At 40.3% G+C, this 22,640-nt stretch overlaps 1 protein-coding gene across 7 annotated transcripts in view; it reads left to right on the top strand.

Annotated features, from left to right (window-relative positions):
* The window catches only part of PPFIA4 (PTPRF interacting protein alpha 4), a 122,143-nt gene that overhangs the window by 80,045 nt on the left and 19,458 nt on the right, over positions 1-22,640 (top strand). For all 7 annotated transcript variants that reach the window (XM_082227482.1, XM_082227480.1, XM_082227479.1 and 4 more), the window contains 9 exons: positions 1,760-1,965; positions 3,659-3,899; positions 4,264-4,299; positions 7,942-8,075; positions 17,741-17,907; positions 18,974-19,067; positions 19,676-19,757; positions 20,736-20,936; positions 22,283-22,345. In XM_082227482.1, the coding sequence (XP_082083608.1) occupies positions 1,760-1,965; positions 3,659-3,899; positions 4,264-4,299; positions 7,942-8,075; positions 17,741-17,907; positions 18,974-19,067; positions 19,676-19,757; positions 20,736-20,936; positions 22,283-22,345 (1,224 nt within the window). The remainder of the gene's footprint in view (positions 1-1,759; positions 1,966-3,658; positions 3,900-4,263; positions 4,300-7,941; positions 8,076-17,740; positions 17,908-18,973; positions 19,068-19,675; positions 19,758-20,735; positions 20,937-22,282; positions 22,346-22,640) is intronic.

The following is a 22,640-nucleotide window of genomic DNA, read 5'->3' as shown; positions in this document are numbered from 1 at the left end:
TTCAAAGGTCTTTGCTATGCTGTGAAATCTGGGCAAGAAAGAAGCCTTATGCCTTACTGCTTAGTTTGAGCGTATGCTTGTATTGTTATACAGTAATTACACTTAGAAGCCACAGGACTTGCTTGAATACTATAGATGTAGCTACATGTTGAGAAGAATGAGAATGTGTTGCATATCATCCCTTTAAGGCCCACTTTCAAGCTTGAATGTAACTTGAATTCACTTAAGTTTTGTTTTAGTGGACGTGGCTCAATTCAGTCCATTTAAAACAGGCAAAGGTCAAAGTGTGAACACCTTGGTGAATTTTGTTTGTTTGTTTCAAGGGTGGATAGATGTAGTATCTGCCTTTTTTCCATCAGGAAACTCAAGGTAGTGAGTGTATTATTGAAAGATTTCAAAGGACCAATTACCGTAGTTGTAGAGTATAGGGAACAAGGATTTTCTTGTTAAGCTCTAGTGCATCTTTCCTCAACTTTGGATCTCTAGATCTTCAATTTCAACCCCAGCCCAGTATTTCCAATGGTCAGAGATGATGGGAGTTGTAGTCCTACATCATATAGTAAACCAAATATGGGAAAACTACTCTAGTGTAATGAATTTACAGCTCTGTATGGAGCTCACAAATACAGTTAGAGAATGGGCAACTATGAAATTAATAGCAGAGACATGGATACTGTAGAAAAATTAGTTGCTTATTCTTTGGGGAGCAAACTGTCATATTTATGCTGAGATATAAATAGTAGACTGTTATGTGTACTGTAGATCAAAATGTTATATTGACACTTAAAACCATGTTTTACATGATGTTCTGGCAGACTATAAATTGTGTTTTTCTGCTTTAACAATATGTGGTCCAGACATAGCAACATACCGGTACTGCTTGCTTACTTTGAGATGGTTTAGTAAGCCTACTGAATGTCTTTCTACACAGTTGTTTAAAGGCATGCTGCTGACCTGTATCAAATATGGCAACTCCAATGCTATAGCAAGCCATTCCCAGACTGCATTAAACAAAAGAAACTATGTTTCTCTTAGCCATTTCTCTGGCCTTCCATTTACACTTTGCTCTATTGTAGCCAAGTGAATGCCAATGAAGGCTGCTTAATCCACAAAATAATTTCCTTAAATCCTCCTGATGCTGCTATACCTTTCAAAAGTTGGAGCTTTTCAGAGGAACAAATCCAAACTCCCATAAGTTCTAGTCTCAGCATAGTTCTGTCAAGGTTGGCTAGGTGAAATCACCCATAAAGGTAAAGGTAAAGGTACCCCTGCCCGAGCGGGCTAGTCTTGACAGACTCTGGGGTTTGTGCGCCCATCTCACATCTATAGGCCGGGGGCCAGCGCTGTCCGGAGACACTTCCGGGTCACGTGGCCAGCGTGACAAAGCTGCATCTGGCGAGCCAGCGCAGCACACGGAACGCCGTTTACCTTCCCGCTGGTAAGCGGTACCTATTTATCTACTTGCACCCGGGGGTGCTTTCGAACTGCTAGGTTGGCAGGCGCTGGGACCGAGCAGCGGGAGCGCACCCCGCCGCGGGGATTCGAACCGCCGACCTTTCGATCGGCAAGCCCTAGGCGCTGAGGCTTTTACCCACAGCGCCACCCGTGTCCCTGAAATCACCCATAGCCCAGGATAAATGAAGGTCCTTCATTTCAGAGTACAGCTGTGGGAAATGGCATTCTTCCCTTTGGCTCCTTCTTATTGGAGTTTTAACATGGTGTTGGTTGCATGAGTTATTTTGTGGTTTTATGTATTCAGGACTGGGACCTTGCTCAGCCAGGTGGTGTCCTTGCTGCTACAACTCACACCTTTGATAGTGACCCAGAAATCTCTGATGTTGATGAGGATGATCGGGAGACTGTGTTTAGTTCCATGGACATGCTGTCTCCAAGCGGTCACTCTGATGCCCAGACCCTTGCTATGATGCTGCAGGAACAGCTTGATGCCATCAATGAGGAGATCAGGTATGGAATGGAGCAGTCTATCTCATGATATTGACTTGAATCTATATTTTCACAGTGACTCTGAAAAAAATCTAAATAATTTTGTTTGGACTACCTCTCAGAAAAAGTGAACTGCTTTCAGTCATCTCTAATCTCAACCTTCTGAAGATCTCAAAGCATAGTATAGATGAAATAAAAAAGATACAGTAGTCTGCATAATCCATAAAGGCTGAAGACATACCTTGTAGCATTCTCTCTGGAAACCTTAACAAAATAAGATGGGAGGAAGAGCTGAACCTGGGAGGAAGATGAAGACTTGAAACAACCAATTTTGGTTGCTGCAGAGTAACCTAACCACATAAAGGCACATGATTAGTTGCTAATGTTGTCTCAGCACTGGTTTGAAAGTAGTACTAAATAGAAGCATATTCTCATTCAGTGCTCCCATGCTCTAAGAAAACTCAACATTGCTTTATTAATTAAAGAAAAATGAGTAATCTTCCATCTGTCCCCAACTCAACATCATAGTTACAAGTCCAAAGAAAACATTTTGTTGTGATTCTAATGCCTTCAAGTGAAACTGCGAAGTTTTTTGTTTATTTTTTAAGGTTAAGGAAACTAATGTGCAGGAAGCTTGGTGATTTCCACCAAATCTTTTCCTAGATTCTGCAAAGTGATAAAATAGGAACAGGGTGGCTTCTAGTTCCTGCTTTAATTTTCTAATTTAAGGGAAGAATTCAACATTGAGCTATGTTTGCCAGACAGAACACGCCCTCCCTCCACTCTTCCCACATGCACTGTTCTGGGGGTTCTCACAACTCCAGGGTGTGTGCTAAGGGAGGAGAGGAGGGGACAGCTCTCTTGCGCAAACAGAAGTCTTCATGCAGGACTTCTACTGATGGAACTACTTAGGTGAATCCTACCCCAAGTTACCTTGCATTTATCATTTGTCAATAAATAATGCCAAAGGAGCTTATGGATTGAAGCATATGGGGGTGAAGCTTAACTTGTAATAAAAATATTAGTTTGTTAGCCCTATGGATTTTGAAAGTATTACAAATGTGATCCATATGTAAGGGATACAGAGTATGAGCTTGAGAGCCCGGCAAAATAGTTGTTAGGAAATAGAAATAGAGAGTGAAATATCAGAAGCTGTGTTCTAGCTCAGAGTTCTTCAGCCTTGGATGCCCAAAGTTATACTGCAGCTAAGTACTTTTCTACTAGATAAAAGGTGACAGTACTCAGCATGAAGTTGTTACAGTAAGTGCCACACCTTTAACCAGTGTTTTTCTTCCAGAAAAATGGTGTAGGTGCTGCATATCCTTGAATACCCTCAGAAAAAAAGCACTGATGCAACTCCCATAATCCCTAGCCATTGGCTAAGATGGTGGGAGATGACTGGAGTTGTAGTTCAGCAACATCTGGAGATCCCAGGTTGAATAATTCTGCTATAGCTTGTTGAGTCATGTAGATGCATAAACCATGGAGTAAGTCTTGAGGAGACCCTTGGGGAGATGGAGGTAACTAACACATCAAGGAGAAGTGGGGTAGATTGCTGCCCTCTGGGTGACATGGTTCTGAGTTGGAGCCATTGAATACCTTTATATTTTTCTGCATAATACGAGTAAGCGGATAAGAATTCCAAGTGGTGTTTGTCTAAATAAATGTTTTAAAATGCATTGCAAGCAGAGCTGAAATGCCTGTTTTCCTTTAGAATGATCCAGGAGGAGAAAGAATCAACTGAGCTGCGGGCTGAGCAGTTGGAGAGCCGTGTCACCAGTGGTAGCATGGAGGCCCTGAATCTAACACAGCTACGCAAAAGAGCATCTATCCCCACCTCCCTTACTGCCTTATCCTTGGCCAGCTCATCTCCTCCTGTCAGTGGGCGCTCTACTCCCAAGCTCACCTCTCGCAGCGCAGCTCAGGATCTTGATCGGATATGCAGCATGACCCTGGTGAGCAGGGCGAGAGGAGGGGTGATAATGCAGATAGACAGGTTGGCTGTTTGATTATATATGCTCTCCTTAGAATTGTCTTGTTTCTTCTGAATATCGTTTGTGCAGACTGCAGGACTTCTGGTCTTTAGCATTTCCACTTGGGTTCTATTTATCGTGCATAGGCATTTACTTCAGTGACAAAATTATATGCCGTTTTGTTTGTCTTCAGGAGGCCTTGTCTATCCTAGTTGATGCCCACAATCTTGTGATGTTCTCTTCAGTCCAAGTTGTAGCAGGCCTTTTACAGCATCAAGAGTTTGCTTTCTCCTTCATACTGTTATTTTAAACTAATTTCTCTACTCTTGTGTCTTGTTTTTCGCAGCCCAGTGACTTGAGGAAACACAGGAGGAAGCTACTTGTGAGTGTATTGGTTTATTTTTTCTTTTATGTGTATTCTTGTTCCACTTCTGTAACCTCGTTGCCCTTCTGCTCCCTCGCTAACCCTGTCATAACTATTGCCAAGCAGGACTAGTGCACTAGCATAGTGGAGCTGGCTTTATTGTGGGAAACCTGTGTATGCTGAAAAGAGAAGTGGTGGAGGTTACAAAATATTGGGTTGTTTTAGGTAGGGACTCTTAACTTGCTTATACTACCTTCATTGCTTCCACAAAATGTTGCTGGCATCTGTCTCAGGAGACAATGAAGGAGTGTGCCTTTGGGGGTGAAGTCAAACCATTGGAGAGTTACAGCACCTGCTATGGCTGTAGAGACCAATATGGGAGAGACCCATTTTGTTGCAGCTGGGGCAGATGAAGGCGTCCAATTTTGCTGCTGCAGATGCACCGTGGTGTTTCTTCTCTCTGCGCTCCTCGCAGCCATCATTCTCCTTCTAGTCACTGCTGTGGCTACATGACATAATAACCTGTCTCCAGGCACTGTGGTCTTCTGCAAGGGATTCCCACACAGCAGGGTTGATGTTGACAGCCTTCATGTTACGTTTGCACACAAAAAGCAGAGAATTGGCTAAATTCTTCCTTAGGGCTGCCAAGTTGCAACCTGGAGAATCTGATTTCACTTTTGTCTTCTGTGTACCTTCTTCCTTTGTGTGCTGTAATGGAGTATTACAATCTTCTACAACAGGAAGATCAGAGGAGGAATCATCAGAAGCAGGGCTGCAGGACAGTTTCCCTCTGCTAATGCTGTTAATGATAAATGTAAAATCAAATTTTTTAGATTGCAACCTAGCAACTATATTCATCTGTAAAATATAGTTACACTGAAAATGCTTTAAACAAGAATCTTTGCATAGGAAATTTCAATTATTTGTTGTTATAGTTGGCTTAAGGTGAGACATTCAAGATGCTGATGAAAGTTTATCCTGTAGCTGTAGTCACAGGTACTATTTGGTTCTCCATGTAAATGCTATATAGATAATTGTATGTCAAGCAGTAAATACACTGCTATTATTGAGTTTGTTGCTGAGGATCCAGTGGTCTTTAACCAAGATACCCTGCACTCAAACCAAGATCTATTGAATGTGCTTTTTTGCTGGAACATATATTGCAGTTTATAGAGTGGTGTAGCTATGCAAATATCATTGTAGATTCATATTGGTCAGTGTCTGTAATTTCACTGACAAACATCATAACTCTACCCACCATGACTGTGCCATTATTTATTCTAAAAATAAAGTGCATAAGAGGACCTTAATCTATGATAAGTTGCTATGCTGTGCTACGCATACATTGCTAATGTAGTTTTCTCAAGTCTGTGCACTTCCTCAAAGTACATAATGGTTAACCTATGATAGATTAAAAATGTGATTTCTGGGCCGTGCACAGGCAACATCTTCAGTGAGAAAGGAAGAAAACCTTACCATCTTTTAATTACAGTGGATACAAACATTTCTACTCAAACTTTGTTGCCATTTCCCCAATACCTAAATTGTGCACTACAGACAGTTCCCTGAAACTGCTGTGCTGGTTGTATGGCTGTCAGAGGCACTAGATTAGAGATTGTCAGGTTGAGGCTAGAACTGGTTTGTGGCCATAACTAAACCTGGAGGATGTATTCTCTGGCTCAGGGGTCCCAGACATCAGTAGTCTGAGAAGAAGAGAATTGAAGCCTGAGGTACAGTAAATGGAATATACTATTTTGTTCAATCAAAGGCAGAAGTCCTCCCATCATCCCTAGCTAACAGGACCAGTGGTCAGGGATGATTGGAATTGTAGTCTCAAAACATCTGGAGGGCCGAGTTTGCCTATGCCTGGGCAGAGACTGATGCACACCCCTGTTTTCCTCTGTAGCCTTAGCACAACCCATGGAACTTCACTGGACCAGTCTCCAGCCTTGTACCCTGAAGTTCCCAATTCTAAGCCTCACAATCCTTAGCATACAGTAGCTATGGCATTACTGATGACAAGGAACTTGTGGGGGAATGCGTGTTGAATTTAGTTCTTTAAAAATAATTCTTCTCAGGAAGCACTTCTTCATTGCAGTGTTGCAGTGCTTGTGTAGAGCTTAAAACATGGAGAACCAAGAAAAAAGAACCAATTCTCCATCAAGTAAAAAACGTATTGGTGGGAGAAATCTACAAACCCATTTTATTTTGGCAGGATGTGCTTGCCCTGTTTAACCTTCTTAAATGGTGGCAAAGTGGCTCTTCCTCATAATGACCCCCCCATCCATCTAGCTTGGCCAATTATCTTCCACTATTGGTGTAGGATTTGGGCTCTATCTTTGAGTGCTCTTAACACAAGGAAGTGTTCCTTTTGCTTCTGAAAAATTATCTCCATACACAGCTTTAGGATTCTAAAAAACCCCCCACAAACTACCAATTTTGCATTCAAAACCCACTCTACATGATGAATAGCATAATTGCAGCCTGGCTGGCTATGGTAGTGTGCAGCAGCATACCCTTACCATTCCCCGCATGCTTCCACCCGCTTCTTCATTTTTATCTGTCTTTGTGTTCAGCTTCAGTGCCTGCCTGTGATTTGTTCGGTGCAAATGAGTTTGGAGATGACTCCTGTTTAAACAGTAGCGTGTATTCTCTCCACCCACCTCCTGTCCCAGTGGCTATGCCTTATGTCTCTAGAAGCATGTTTACTCCCTCTGTTTGGGTGCTTAGATCTTGCTTGTAGTGTCAGATTCTATTTACTTTAAGGAGAATGCTTTGGGGAATCCAAAGCAGTTTCCCTTGACTTCCTGTTTATAGTTCAGCATGATAGAAATGGAAGTCTTAAGAAAATCATAATATTGAGAATTGTGTCATATTTCTAAGAGACCGTAAGAGGCTGCTTTGCTGCACACCAGGGTCTGTGAGAACAATACATTCTTTTGGCACATGCTTAGCTTATGTTTACCACTTTTCTCTCACCTTGACTTAGTGCATGCAGTGCTCTTTAAGCCTGCCCCTTCAATTGCTGTTGCAAAGGAGGCGTAAGCAGGGTACATGTTCACCCTCCTGTCAATCTTTGGATAGTGCTGATTGAGGATTGTTCCTTGGCTTAGGCAGTAAATTGCCTGCTCCCAGTTGTGGACAACATACTATGGAAGGATACTTCAAGGATGACCCTTATAACAGTGGGAAGCTACTTTGGACCCAATGGTACCAGATGGAAATATGCTCATCTAAATGATGACAACACATACCTTCTTCAGAGATCTGTGCAGTTTGAATGGTCAGACTCAAAAGCAGCTCTGTATATGTGTTGCTTCTAAGTTAGAGCATAGGCCTTGGGAAGGCAGAGGCTGCTTTCCTTGTTGCTACGATGGTGATGGGTCACAACCTGTCTCCTCCTTCCTGCTGTTATTGGGCTCCATTCCCTCCCATTAGGGCTACATCACTCCAAGTGACACTGATAATTGTCACTCAGTCATCCAGGCCTTTGGATTAGGGCATGCAGTGAGCAGCAGCCCCCGAAAATGCATGTGACCCTGTTCCACCTTCTCCTTTAATTGAACTGGCAGGTGAGCTATGCTGATGGTGAGTGAGATAGAGATGGGAGGGAGGTGCTTGGACAGGGATCTGCACTCTGACCTCCCCTTATTTGTTCAGTCACCAGCTGGTCGAGATGAGAGCCGAGAAGATAAAACCACCATAAAATGTGAGACTTCTCCTCCTTCCTCACCCAGGACACTGCGGCTGGAGAAGCTTGGACATCCTGCTTTGAGCCAGGAGGAAGGCAAGAGGTATAGGGGGCTGACAAGAGAGGGGAGGAGGGGCTCTGCCTACTGTAGGTAGCCAGTGGCGTACTGTATGTTCAGTTACATTGACAGGTGGATCAGAGGTTGGATTAGAGGTTATGGAAAGGTAATCCAAAATCTTTTCCAATTCAGTTAGGAGAGTATCACATTGGTGTTGCAGAATAAAGTACATACTTTATCAAAATCTACAAAAGTTTCCTGTGTCTAAAGCTAATTTTGTGTCCCAATTCTGATGAGAAATTAGCAGAATTAAATGTGTACTGCAATCCGCAACTAGCTGTTAGAAACCCAAGCATGCACTTTTCATTCCTTTGAGCTCCTTCAAAGATAGATGGCAATAGCTCTTCAGAATGCCCTGTAGATGATCTGACCTTTCCTTTGTGGAGAAAACTCCTAGTAAGGGATTGTTGAGGCATAATTGGAACATTGAAGGCACAAAGAGAAGGGGACAACAGAGGACGAGATGGTTGGACAGTGTTCTTGAAGCTACCAACATGGGTTTGACCAAATTGCGGGAGGCAGTGGGAGACAGGAGTGCTCTGGTCGATGGGGTCATGAAGAGTCGGACACGACTAAACGACTAAACAACAACAAATTGGAACATTACATCTAATCACTGAAATGTCCATTAAATGACAGGAATGGTCATGAAAATGTGGCTTATAACATCAGCTGTATTGAGTGGTTGGGTCAGTGATGTATCTCACCCTTATATGCCCACAACTTTGCTCTTGGCCCTTTGCTTTCTGGCCTGTTAGTATGGCATTCTTTGCTCCTTGATTGCATGGCATGCAAATAGGTGTGAATTTGAGATGTGTGTGGTGATTGTTTTAATGACTGCGGATGTCACAAAGGCAGTGAGACTTCCTAAGGCAGTAAGAGTCTCTGTTTAATTCCTAAGAAGGGTGGGGATCTCTGCCAGGTGATAGGTTGGCTCTTCTCCAGACTGTTGGCTGTTATCTTCTCTTTGTTCCTCTTAACATTCTAACAGTACCTCTCCTTCCCATGAAGGCAAAGTTTAGAAATGGAAGACTGATGTTTTCTAAGACTTGTTCATAGGGAATTTCTAGGGTCTTTCTGATAACTATCATTCCCTGTATTTGAAAGAATAACACATCCCTTTACACTAGGGATGGGGGACTGGATCCAACCAGTGAGCCAGATTCCTAATTCCCATACCCATGCAGGCCAATTTTGACAGTTGGATATAATGATGTCTGGTGGTTGACAGCTGTCAGTGTTCAGAGGAGGATTCAGGGAGCCCTGTTTGGAGGAAGCAGAGGAAAAAATGCTATATTTGGAGGAAGCAATTTGAATGAAAACTGTTTCCTCCCTTGGTTATGCTAGGGAATTTCCAATAGGGAACTCTCTAGTGTAGCCAACCTAACAGGGCTCCCTGTCAGAGCCATTCAGCCCTGATTGCAGAGGAACAGTTGGGAGCTCACTTTAAATTTCTGATACTTCTTTTGTAGGCATGTCTACATCTGACCCACACCTGATGTCACATACAACATCAGGCGTGGGGCAAGTAGCCATGGGGAATGGCTTCATGGTCAAATAGGGACATGTGTCAGGCTTAATTAAGTCCATGGAGGTTCACTACCCTTCCATAGACAGAACTCCATTTTCTGTCTTTCTCCCTTTTTCTTATCCCTAGTTATTTGGCACATGTGGATGCTGACTGCTGTCCTCCCAAACAGGGAGTGACTGAACAGTTCACTGTGAAATGTATTAGGGATGTTTTTTGTAAAAAGAAGAAATTGGACTGACTCCAAGAGGGCAATGGCATTTACTTCATTGTAGATGCTGACAGACTGAATATCTTGCTGTTTCTTTCACATCCTTTAGCTTGCAGGCGAGGGTTTTTTCCGGTGGGGAGAGCCCTAGCTTTTTAGCTGAAAAAAAGAGGTTTTTAGGGCGCAAAACCTCTGGTTTTACCTCTGGAGGGTGTCTAGGGGTTCAGGTTCCCGGCAGCGCCTGAAAAGCTGCTGTTTCGGCCGTCAGGTAGCCTCCGTAAAAAGAGGTGAAGAGCGCGGCGGAACGAGCGGTGGGCGATCGGGAGACCATTGCAACGGCTAAAAAGCAAAGCCCCGAGCCTGGGGGGGATAGCGCTCCGCTCTCAAAACAAAGAAATTCGGGCACAAAATATCTAAAATTGCTGGAGTCAATGAGCGGCAAGAACAAGGAAGTCTCCGAATTAAAAAGAGAAGAGTTCGAGCTCAGCGGACGTCTGTCTTCGTTAAAAGACACAGGCTGTATGCAGAGCCTAAAAGGAAAGTAAGTTGCCGCTAGCGGTTACTGTTTTCGTCTCCCCTGCAACAATTTAACTTTGTGGACTTTGGTAAGGAGAAATAATTCTCTTCAAAAGAAGAAAGGGGAGCAGAAATTCATGTGAATGAAGTGGGGTCCCGGTGTGGGTGAAGCATTGGAAAGAGAACTGTACAAATATATCCCTGTGGGACCTGTGAGTGACTACTACGTTAAGAAAACCTGTGAGGGACTACCACACTAAGAAAACCTCGGACGCCATATTTAAGAGGGTTTTAGATGTTATACTAAAAGACTCTCTAAGATATTTGCTTCGTTTTTTTTTTTTTTTGCTTCTGATAGAGAAGATTGGCCTTTGATGATCAGCTCAGTAACTTCTGTATCTATTTTCTATCTCTGTTTGGGACTTTAAATTGATAAAAATTGGACCTTAAAAGAATTGCTGAAGTAAAGGGGCCATTTTAGGGCTTTCTCTTCCCTTTTTTGTAAGAACTCTCTTCACGACTTAGTAGAGCTAGACTCCCTCTAGGGGTCTAAACTAAGTATTACTATTTAAAGTACTAAAGTAGGAAATCTGCGTCGAAGCAATTTAAGACTGCGAAATTGAAGAAGTCTGCCTATAAGACTTCTCTAGCATCTAACCGAAAATCCTCCTGGATTTATTGATTATAGAGACCTATTTCCAAGGGGCAAATTTATTTCTAAGGGACAATTAAAGACAATTTGAAACTTGGATGCGAAATTTGAATATGGAACAATAGTTTGACTTTATACCTACTATTCTGGCTCTCTGAAGTTGGGACTTTACCTCTTTTACCTTCGACCTCTGGAGCATCTTCGGACTATTAAACTAAAGGGAAATTGTTTTGTGCCGCCTTTGGAGTGTTTTTGGGCTCTCAAATTAGAAAGCGGATTATCCAAAGCTTTGATTGGATTAGCCCGAATGGGGGCAAGAAGAATATGGATTAGCAACTAAACTCTTCTAAATTCTAGTGGAGGACGCGATAAAATTTTTCATATGACTCTGAGGGTAAACTGTTAAATCACTTGTAATCTATAATTTACCTCTCTGTCCCGCAGTGCTAACCTGCAACGGACATCCCAAATAACATCTAAGGATAATAACAATTGTAATCGCAAGTATCTAGGAATTGCTTAGAAATTGTATAATTTAATTTGTTATTTGATATTTGATACTTGGGGGAATGTCGCATACACAAAAAAAGGGGACGGAGGGGGGGACCCCAACAGATAGAAGAGCTTCAAAACAGGAAGCAGAGTTCAAAACAGAAATATTGAAGATGTTTGCAGAAATCAAACAGAGCGAAAAAAATCTGGAGATAAAATTAGAACAGGTTGATAATAAAATTGGGAAAATGGAGAAAAAGATTGAGGAGACAGTTAGTGAACTAAAGGGACAAATTAAAGAGGTTTCAAAGAGAGTGGATGAGGGTCTGAAAAAAACAAAACATGAAATGAAAGAGTTGAAACGGGAAGAAGAGAAGATGAAAAATGAGATAGCAGATTTAAACAAAATACAGGAAGAAATAAAAGACTCTATCGCAATGAATGAACTAAAACAGAGAGAAGTGAATTTGAGATTGAGGCAAATACCGGAAGTACAAAATGAAAATATAAAAGAAAGATTGATAAAAGAGATTGCACAATGGATGGGGTTATCGGAGGAAGAAGTGGGGAAAACAATACAAAATGCATTTAGAATGAAAATAAGATCAAGTAAAGCCAAAAAATTCCCAGGTGACTGCCTAATAACATTCAAAGATAGAGAGATGAGAAATCAGATCTTACAAAGAAACAGAGAGAAAAGATTATATATTGATGGGAATTATATAATTATATTTAAAGATATTCCAATAAGATTGTTGAAACGAAGAGAAACTTATAAACCATTGGTGCAACTGCTTAGGAAAAACAAGATCGATTTTAGATGGGAATTCCCGGAAGGAGTCTCGTTTTTTTATAAAGGGGTAAAAAGAAGATTGATTAGCCCGGAAGAAATAGGGAAATTTACAAGGAGATACAAAGAGCTTCAAGTAGAAGAGGAAGAGGTCAAAGGGGCAGAAGGAGGACTAAATTTAAGGGAGGAACTCGAATCAAGAGAAGAAGAAGAACAGGTAGAGAGAGGATCAGAAGAAGAGGAAGAAGACGAGATAGGAGAAGAGATAGAAAGACTATAAAATAAACTTAAATTTAAACAGGGACAAGAAGAATGACGCTAAAACTGTGGAACTGGAACGTGAACGGGATGAACGATAAGAGAAAACGGAATAGGATTGAACATATGTTAAAAAAGAAAAATTTAGATATTATATGCTTACAAGAAACCCATGTGATTAAAAAACACAGGAAAATTCTAATAAACAAAAGGTTGGGAAATGAATTTGTATCCTCGGATAAAGAGAAAAAAAGAGGTGTTGTATTATACATTAAAAATAAAATTGAATCTCATCAACTATTTAAGGATGAAGAAGGCAGAATTATAATGGTTCAAATTAAGTGGCAAGGTGAAAAGTTGATAATTGTTGGGATTTACTCACCAAATGGGAATAAGAAGGAATTTTTTAGACTATTAGAGGAGAAATTATTTGAATATATGGACCAAAAAATTATAATAATGGGAGATATGAACGGGGTGGTTTCATTAGAAATGGATAGATTGAGGAAAACGAAAAATAAGGAAGGAAAACTACCTAAAACGTTCTTTGCAATGACGAAGAACTGCAACTTAGTTGATATTTGGAGGCTCAGACATCCCTTGGAGAAGCAATTCACATACCACTCCGAACCAAACCAAACAATGTCAAGAATAGACCAAATATGGGTATCAAAGGAGCTAACCCCAAGAATCCAAAAAATAGAAATACAGGCTAAGGTGATTTCAGACCACAACCCAATAGAAATGGAGTTAAAAGGTTTTGAAGAGCGAACCTTCAGGTGGAGGTTGAATGATAACATATGGGATGATCAAAAATTTGTAGAAAAAGCACAAAAAAATTTATCTGATTACTTTAGAGACAATATGGATAAGGGGACAAAATTGAGTGTGGTGTGGGATGCAAGTAAGGCGGTGATGAGGGGCCTTTGTATTCAGCAGAATGCATGGAAAAGAAATAACAAAGAAAAAAAGACAAAGGAGATTTTAGAACAGATTATGAATAAGGAACAAAAACTGATCAAAAAACCTAATAACGAGAAGATAGTACAGGAAATAAAGATTCTTCAAACACAGTTTGCAATGCTAATAAATAAAGAGGTTGAGTGGAATATTAAAAGGTTAAGACAAAAAAATTTCGAATTTGCCAATAAATCAGGAAAATGGCTTGCTTGGCAAGTGAAGAGGAGAAAAGAACAAAACACAATTAATAAAATTGAAGTGAATGGAGAAGAAATAACAGATCCGAAAGGAATTAGGAAAGGATTCGTCGAATTTTATAAACAATTATATAGCAATAAAGAAAGGAATAATAAGAAGAAAATAGAAAGATATCTGAAAGAGAAGATGGTGAAGAAGATCCCAACAGACCAAAAAGAACAGTTGAATGCTCCAATTTGTAAAGAAGAAGTAGAAGAAGTCATAAAAGAACTAAAAAGAGGGAAAGCACCGGGCCCGGATGGGTTCACCACAAGCTATTATAAAGAAATGAGAGATACGTTGATGGTCCCGTTAATTAAAGTAATGAACAACATCTTAAAAGAAAAGGATATCCCAGGAACATGGAAAGAGGCATTTATCACAATAATACCAAAACAGAATTCGGATTTGACCCAAATTAAGAACTACAGACCCATATCGCTCCTAAACACAGATTACAAAATCTTTACAGGAATCTTAGCAAAGAGATTAAAAAAGATACTAGTAAAAATCATACATAAAGATCAACAAGGCTTCCTACCGGGCAGGCAACTAAGAAATAATATAAGAAATATAATTAATGTTATAGAATACTTGTCCGATAGGTGTGATAAACCAGCAAGTTTAATATTCGTAGACGCGGAGAAAGCCTTCGATAATGTGATCTGGGAATTTATGTTGAGAAATTTGGAGGTTATGGAGGTGGGTCAAGAATTTTTTAATGGTATTGAAGCAATATATACGGAACAGAAGGCAAGGTTGATTATAAATAACATCATCACGGAAGATATAAAAATATCTAAAGGAACAAGGCAAGGTTGCCCGCTTTCACCATTACTGTTCATAGTGGTCCTGGAGGTTTTATTAAATGCCATAAGACAAAATAAGCAAATTAAAGGGGTGACATTAGGTGTTAATGAATACAAAGTAAAGGCCTTTGCGGATGATGTGGTGGTGACTTTGGAAGAACCGACAGAAAGTATAAAAGAAATTATGGAAGAAATGGAGCAATTCGGGAAACTATCAGGATTCAGATTGAATAAGATGAAGACTAAAATGATAGTGAAAAATATGGACCAAGATAAAATTGAATTATTAAAACAACAAACGGAAATTGAGGTAGTTAAAAAGATTAAATACTTGGGAATTTGGCTCTCAGATAAGAACATAGATTTATACCAATATAATTATATCCCAATGTGGAAAGAAATAAAGAAGGATTTGGAGGTTTGGAATAGACTGAAACTATCACTATGGGGAAGAATATCAATGGTAAAAATGATGGTGCTACCTAAGTTGTTATTTTTATTCCAAACTTTACCCATACTAAAAGGTAAAAAAATTTTTGGGGAATGGCAAAAGGGAATATCAAGATATGTCTGGGAAGGTAAGAAGCCCAGAATTAAATTCAAGTTATTGACGGACGCAAAGGAGAGAGGAGGCTTCGGTCTCCCAGACATGAGATTATATTACGAGGCAGCATGCCTGTGTTGGTTGAAAGATTGGGTAAAATTGGAAGACAAAGAATTACTAGATTTGGAAGGGTATAATAACAAATTTGGGTGGCACGCATATCTATGGTGTGATAAAAAGAGGCTACACAAGGGATTCGGAAACCATATTTTTAGAGGAGCACTAATAGAAGTCTGGGATAGATATAAAAACATATTAGAACCAAAAGTCCCACATTGGCTATCCCCGTTAGAAATAATGTGTGTTAAGAAAACTAACATGAGAGGAAAGTGGGGAACATATGGAGAAATGGTTATCAACGAAGGAGGCAAGTGGAAAATAAAACCATATGACCAAGTTAAAACATTAACATATGACTGGCTACACTACTTCCAAATTAATGAAATGTTTAAAAAAGAGCTGAAGGAAAGGGGGTATGTAGAAAAAGAATCAATCTTTCAAAAAGAGATAATAAATAGTGAATCTAAAAACCTATCAAAAATGTACAAAATAATGTTAGAGTGGTATATGAAGGATGAGGAGGAGAAGTCGGTGATGGTGCAATGGGCAAAGGATCTGGGATACAATATTCAATGGGAGGATTGGGAAAGGTTGTGGAAAGAGAATATAAAATTTACTGCCTGTATGATATTGAAAGAAAATATGATGAAAATGCTCTACAGATGGTATTTATCTCCTGTAAGACTGGCAAAGATGTATAAAGTAGATAACAAATGCTGGAAATGTAAACTCAAAGAAGGTACATTCTTCCACCAGTGGTGGGAGTGTAAGAAAGTTAAAAGCTTCTGGGAAGAGATTTATAACGAGATGAAAAAGATATTGAGGTATACTTTTGTGAAAAGACCAGAGGCTTTTTTATTAGGTATTGTAGGGAAGGATATCAGAAGGAAAGATCATAAATTTTTCCAGTATGCCGTAACAGCCGCCAGAATAGTGTTGGCACAGAGGTGGAAGCAGGAGGAAATTCCAAAGGTAGAAGAATGGAGAGCAAAATTAATAGAATACGCAGAATTGGACAAATTAACAGGGAAGATTAGATATACAAAAGACCAAAAATTTATAAAGGACTGGGAGAAATTTGTGTGTTACCTGGAAAATAACTATGGTGTAAATACAACGCTGGTGGGATTTAAAGAGGCTTTGTAAAGAACTAATGAATATTGTTTAATAGGAATATAGGAGGAAAGGAGGGGTAAATGGCAATATGGAAGAATGGAATGTGTACTAAAAGAATAACTATGAAAGAATGTCAGCGACGTTGAAGGAAGTCGAAAATGGATATGAGTTGTTGTAAAATAGATAAAATGTATAAAGAGCTGGATTCAATAAAAGCATTTAAAAAAAAAATATATAACATCAGCTGTATTGAGTGGTTGGGTCAGTGATGTATCTCACCCTTATATGCCCACAACTTTGCTCTTGGCCCTTTGCTTTCTGGCCTGTTAGTATGGCATTCTTTGCTCCTTGATTGCATGGCATGCAAATAGGTGTGAATTTGAGATGTGTGTGGTGATTGTTTTAATGACTGCGGATGTCACAAAGGCAGTGAGACTTCCTAAGGCAGTAAGAGTCTCTGTTTAATTCCTAAGAAGGGTGGGGATCTCTGCCAGGTGATAGGTTGGCTCTTCTCCAGACTGTTGGCTGTTATCTTCTCTTTGTTCCTCTTAACATTCTAACAGTACCTCTCCTTCCCATGAAGGCAAAGTTTAGAAATGGAAGACTGATGTTTTCTAAGACTTGTTCATAGGGAATTTCTAGGGTCTTTCTGATAACTATCATTCCCTGTATTTGAAAGAATAACACATCCCTTTACACTAGGGATGGGGGACTGGATCCAACCAGTGAGCCAGATTCCTAATTCCCATACCCATGCAGGCCAATTTTGACAGTTGGATATAATGATGTCTGGTGGTTGACAGCTGTCAGTGTTCAGAGGAGGATTCAGGGAGCCCTGTTTGGAGGAAGCAGAGGAAAAAATGCTATATTTGGAGGAAGCAATTTGAATGAAAACTGTTTCCTCCCTTGGTTATGCTAGGGAATTTCCAATAGGGAACTCTCTAGTGTAGCCAACCTAACAGGGCTCCCTGTCAGAGCCATTCAGCCCTGATTGCAGAGGAACAGTTGGGAGCTCACTTTAAATTTCTGATACTTCTTTTGTAGGCATGTCTACATCTGACCCACACCTGATGTCACATACAACATCAGGCGTGGGGCAAGTAGCCATGGGGAATGGCTTCATGGTCAAATAGGGACATGTGTCAGGCTTAATTAAGTCCATGGAGGTTCACTACCCTTCCATAGACAGAACTCCATTTTCTGTCTTTCTCCCTTTTTCTTATCCCTAGTTATTTGGCACATGTGGATGCTGACTGCTGTCCTCCCAAACAGGGAGTGACTGAACAGTTCACTGTGAAATGTATTAGGGATGTTTTTTGTAAAAAGAAGAAATTGGACTGACTCCAAGAGGGCAATGGCATTTACTTCATTGTAGATGCTGACAGACTGAATATCTTGCTGTTTCTTTCACATCCTTTAGCTTTTTAGAGGACCAAGCAAGTAATCCCAGCAGCAGCAACAGCAGCCAGGATTCTCTGCACAAAGGTTCCAAAAGGAAAGGCATCAAATCTTCTATTGGGCGCTTGTTTGGAAAGAAAGAGAAAGGGCGCTTGATCCAGCTCAGCAGAGAAGGCGCTACTGGGCAAGGTCTTTGACTCTCTTCACTCCTTCTAAAGAAAGGTTTCTGGGGCAGCTGACCATTTTGGATAGGGTGCACTCCTTTTTTCTCTCACCCACCCTTAGTAAAAAGGAAAAATAGATGTCAGCCTGGAGAGCTCAGTTGGTTAGAGTGCAGTGCTGATAACACCAAGGTTGCAGGTTTGATCCCCGTATGGGATAGCTACATATTCCTGCATTGCAGGGGGTTAGACTAGATCACGGGTGTCAAACACAAGGCCCGCGGGCTGAATCCGGCCCGCCAGACCTCGTCATGTGGCCTGTGTAGCTGCCGCCGGCCGCCAGCCTTCACCTTTTATTCTCGTTTTTTTTTTTTTACACAAGAAAGCCGCCTCTTCAGCGCATGCGCAGCAGCCTACAAGCCAGAGAACGTCTGCCCTCTAGCGGCGCCGTAGCCCCCGATGAATTTGAGTTTGACACCCCTGGACTAGATGATCCTCAGCATCCCTTCCAACTCTACAATTCCATGATTTTAAGTGATAAGATCAGGACGCTATGCCAGTTATACCTTTTCCCTGAATTACTGTAAGACTCAGATTATATTTCCCTTTAGTACTGGTGTGGATCATCTTTATATGGTGCCCATGTAAGTAAGTAAGTAGCAGAGTGCAAATAAGGGAGGAAATGAGGACAGGTGAATCAGTGGGGATGAGGAGCAGGCAGCACAAAAACTGTGGAGGTCCATACAAGGCACTAAAAGCAAACACTGCAGCCTATCTGAATTTGGGCTGCTTAAAGCATATGGAAATCAATGTGATTTTAGCAGTCCAACTGTGTGTAGGTTTGTAGCCAAAGTGGATTCTGGAGATGCAGAGCAGATAATAAAGTTGATGGCTTGATGATCAGTTGAAACTGCCTGTATTCACATGTAACACTAAGTCATAGTTAAGTTCTTGGTAGCAAAGGAAATGCAACAACTGGGAAAATGATGCAGAATATTTGTTGGGTAGATAAATTGGCTTATTTTTAGTTTTGGGGGGCCCTAGCACTTGTGAGTCACAATCTAATCTAATTCTTTATCTATTGTGTTTCTCAGTTATGTTGACAGATTCAGAGATAAACATACAGGACTCTCTTGGTCTTGGCAAACTAGGAGCTCAAGCAGAAAAAGACCGACGGCTCAAAAAAAAGTGAGAATGCCTGCTTTAGTATTCCCTTCAGATATGTTGTTTAAACATACTACTTTCAGAGAACATTTATTTGGCTGCCAAATAAAATGTACCTTTTGTACATTGAACACAGAATCTTTGTGTGGTGCAGAGGATTCTGGGAGGTATGCCAGGGTAAATTCTTATGTGGGGCACCAGCCATCCCTATTAGAACTATCACACTTGGTCTGTAAGTGACTCTAGTTACTTTCTTGCAGCTACACTCTGCAAGAGAGTATTGTTTATTTTTTAAAATCTATGGTTTATTAGGGTAGCTCATGGAATTCTCTTCCAAGGGAGGTGAAACTAGCCCCATTCCAGGTGGCATTTAAATGGGCAGTGAACACACTCTATGTGGTTTCTAATGGTGTCTAATATATGACTGGAGGTTTTCATTCTTCTCGTTTTTATTTCAAGGTTTTAGCTTTATTGTTTGCTACTTGATTTTTTAAAAAATGTAAACCACTTGTTAGGACTGAAAACAGTATAATTTTTTAATAGCAGTTTATAAATTACTGCTGTGAACTGTTGAGTGTCCAGCTAGCTAGCAATGAAATGGTTGTATTACTGCTTACTGCTTCTCCTTCCAGACATGAACTTTTGGAAGATGCTCGAAGAAGAGGCATTCCCTTTGCTCAGTGGGATGGCCCAACTGTAGTCTCCTGGTTGGAGGTAAGCCTGCCTCAAGCTCTTCAGATGATTAATGGTCTCTAGTAGATGACTTTGGCTCTTTGTAGACAGGTTATTTACCATTTATTTCAAATATTAGACTTAGTGTTTTTTCAAACAACCAGATTCTCTACCTCACATTGAAATTAATTCTTGCATCTTTAAAATTGTGTCCCTAAATTAGAATATATTTTTAGCTAACCTAATTTAAGTTGCATATCAATGGTACAGTATTGTGTTGTTAATTTAAAGCAGCTGCCTTTTAATTTCCCACCAGGAGATAAATTGCAGCCTGGTTCCTATCTTCAATAATGGCTTCAGACTCCCAATTATTCATCTATTTATTTGTTGTATTTGCCTCTGCCAGTTTCAGCAGGTGTGTTGCTGAGAAAATTTTAATTAGATTTGCAATGCATTCTTAAACACGTCTATGCAGAATTCCCAATGAGAGCTTGCTCCTAAGTAAGTTGGTATAGGATTGCAGCCTTATTGTATTTGTTCTTCAAAACAAGTGAAAAATTTAATGCTACCATGTGTCACAAGTCAGGGCTGTAGATCTTTTCTGAGACATAGAAAGTCCATTTGTTTCATGAAAGCATAGATGTATAGTCTTTTAAAACCGGAAAATCACCTGACGTTCACTCTAGAGTGGTGAAATTGACTAGACCAGAAACTGCTTGAGTCAATTTTATCACTTTGTTTGTATTGAACTAGGAAAAGCAGCTACAGTTAGAAAGATGGAATGGAAAACTTTTTTTTTCTCTTGCAGAAAATCTACCCTTCCCTCTTTCTCTATTTTGTTTATTAAGCTACCAATACTGGACCAAGGCTGCTGTCATAATAGCGAGAAAACACTCCTATTGCTCCCTATCAATACTCTCAGACTAACAAAGTGGTTTAACAATAATTCTGCTGTGGGGAAGGATGATTATCTGAGTAGAGATGTAAACATAAGCTTACCTGTGACCTTCTGTGTTGTAGCTTTGGGTAGGTATGCCTGCCTGGTATGTTGCAGCCTGCAGAGCCAATGTAAAGAGTGGTGCTATCATGTCTGCCTTGTCAGATACAGAGATCCAGAGGGAGATTGGCATTAGTAACGCTCTTCACCGATTAAAACTGCGTTTGGCAATTCAGGAAATGGTATCACTAACAAGCCCTTCAGCTCCACCTACTTCAAGGACAGTAAGTGCTTCATATTGCATTCTTGAGATAACAAACTGGCCTAGAAAATTGCAGTTGCTCATTCTGCATCCAACGTAAAGGGATAAAACCCAAGCCTGAAGTCTTTTAGTGAGAGGCAGAGTAGTGCAGGCTGTTGCTAGCATATTGTATTCTGGTAACATTTGTGGTCAGAGTTTGGTAAATCTTGTGCCTCAGGGGTAACTGGTAAAATTGATCCAAGAAGGCTTGGCCCTTACTTCACCTTGTGAGAGCCAGTGGCTTTTACTAGGAGTTCATTTAACTTAACATACTTATTTGCTTGGATGTAGTCTTTCTGTCAAGATGGCAGGTAAAATTGCTCAAAGGTATTGTACCTTGCCCACCTGTTTTGTCACTGCCAGTAGACAGTTCAAAACAACCTTCCTTACCTCTGGCTTGTAGCTGTTCTAGTGCTAGGTGTTCTAGACTTGTCCCTGTAATTAGTGACAGTGACCTGTTCCTGTTCACCCAGGTTTTGGAGGGCTGAAGAATACTAAAACTTATTGTTTTTGGCAACCTTTGATATATTAATTGTGATTATTTTAGGTTCTGTTTAAAAATATTAAAATTGACTTTTTATTTTCTTTTTTGCTGCCCTGAGCTCCTTTTGGAAGGAAGGACCAGATAAAAAAAATCAATTAATCAAACAAACAAACAAACAAACATTATTTCCAGGGCACTAGCTGGATTGGTTGTATTTGAAGAGTGCTTGGCTCTCTCAGAAACTCAAATCATATTCTTGCTTTGACTTCCCTGCTTACTGGGTGAGAAGTAGCAATAGGTAGAAATATAAGGACTAACTAACATATGCTGAGAGATCTCGCCTTCCCCCTTCTTTTTTCCTGAAGAAGCAAAGGGCATGGTGACTTAATGCAAGAATTTGGCACAATAAGGGGAGGTAGAAGGAAATGGGGCAGAGCAGAGAGTAAGTGGGGCAGTGAGGCACAGGAAATACGGGGCTACAATTACAGGTCTTCTAATATTGTTGAAAACTCTAAAGAGAATTGCATATTCATTCAGATGGCTTGGTACAATGTCTACCATTTGGGAAGAAAGGAGGTCTTGTTCTTTAAAAGCCTCAAATATTTTTCTGAATGAACTTAATGTACAAAAAAATCAGGATCTTAATGTAAATTGAGCATGATTTTTCATAGCATTATTGTCATTTCCACAGCCACTGAAAACTATCTTCATCCATACATTAGCGATGGTTTAATTTAAGTTGACTTCAGATTAAAATGCTTTACTTAAAATTATTATTATTATTACTGACAAGGTCACAGTTGTTCCTTCCCCTCTCATTAATTTATTTCATCTTTCCCCCCTAGTCATCTGGAAATGTTTGGGTGACACACGAAGAGATGGAAACTATGGCAACTTCAACCAAAACGGTAAGTTTCTTCTGTGTGATAGTTTCCTTTGTATAATTTGTCCTTAAGTGTCTGAGATCCCTACCATCTTATCCTCATAAAAACAGGCAGGGAAATAATTTTGCATCTAATCAAAATGTAAGGCTCTTTCAGGACTAATACTACAGTATACCTATTTCAGCATACAATCATACCTCTTCTTGCAAATGCTTCATGTTGCGTTTTTTCGGGTTAAGAACGTAGCAAACCTGGAAGTGTTTACTTCCGGGGTTTGCCGCACGTGCAGAAGCGTTCTACATGGTTTGCGCATGCGCAG

The sequence above is a fragment of the Podarcis vaucheri genome, assembly GCF_965113315.1.
Source record: "Podarcis vaucheri genome assembly, chromosome: 6".
NCBI lineage: Eukaryota > Metazoa > Chordata > Lepidosauria > Squamata > Lacertidae > Podarcis > Podarcis vaucheri.
Note: the sequence above shows the minus strand (reverse complement) of the source record. Positions and strands in the feature narration are given on the sequence as shown.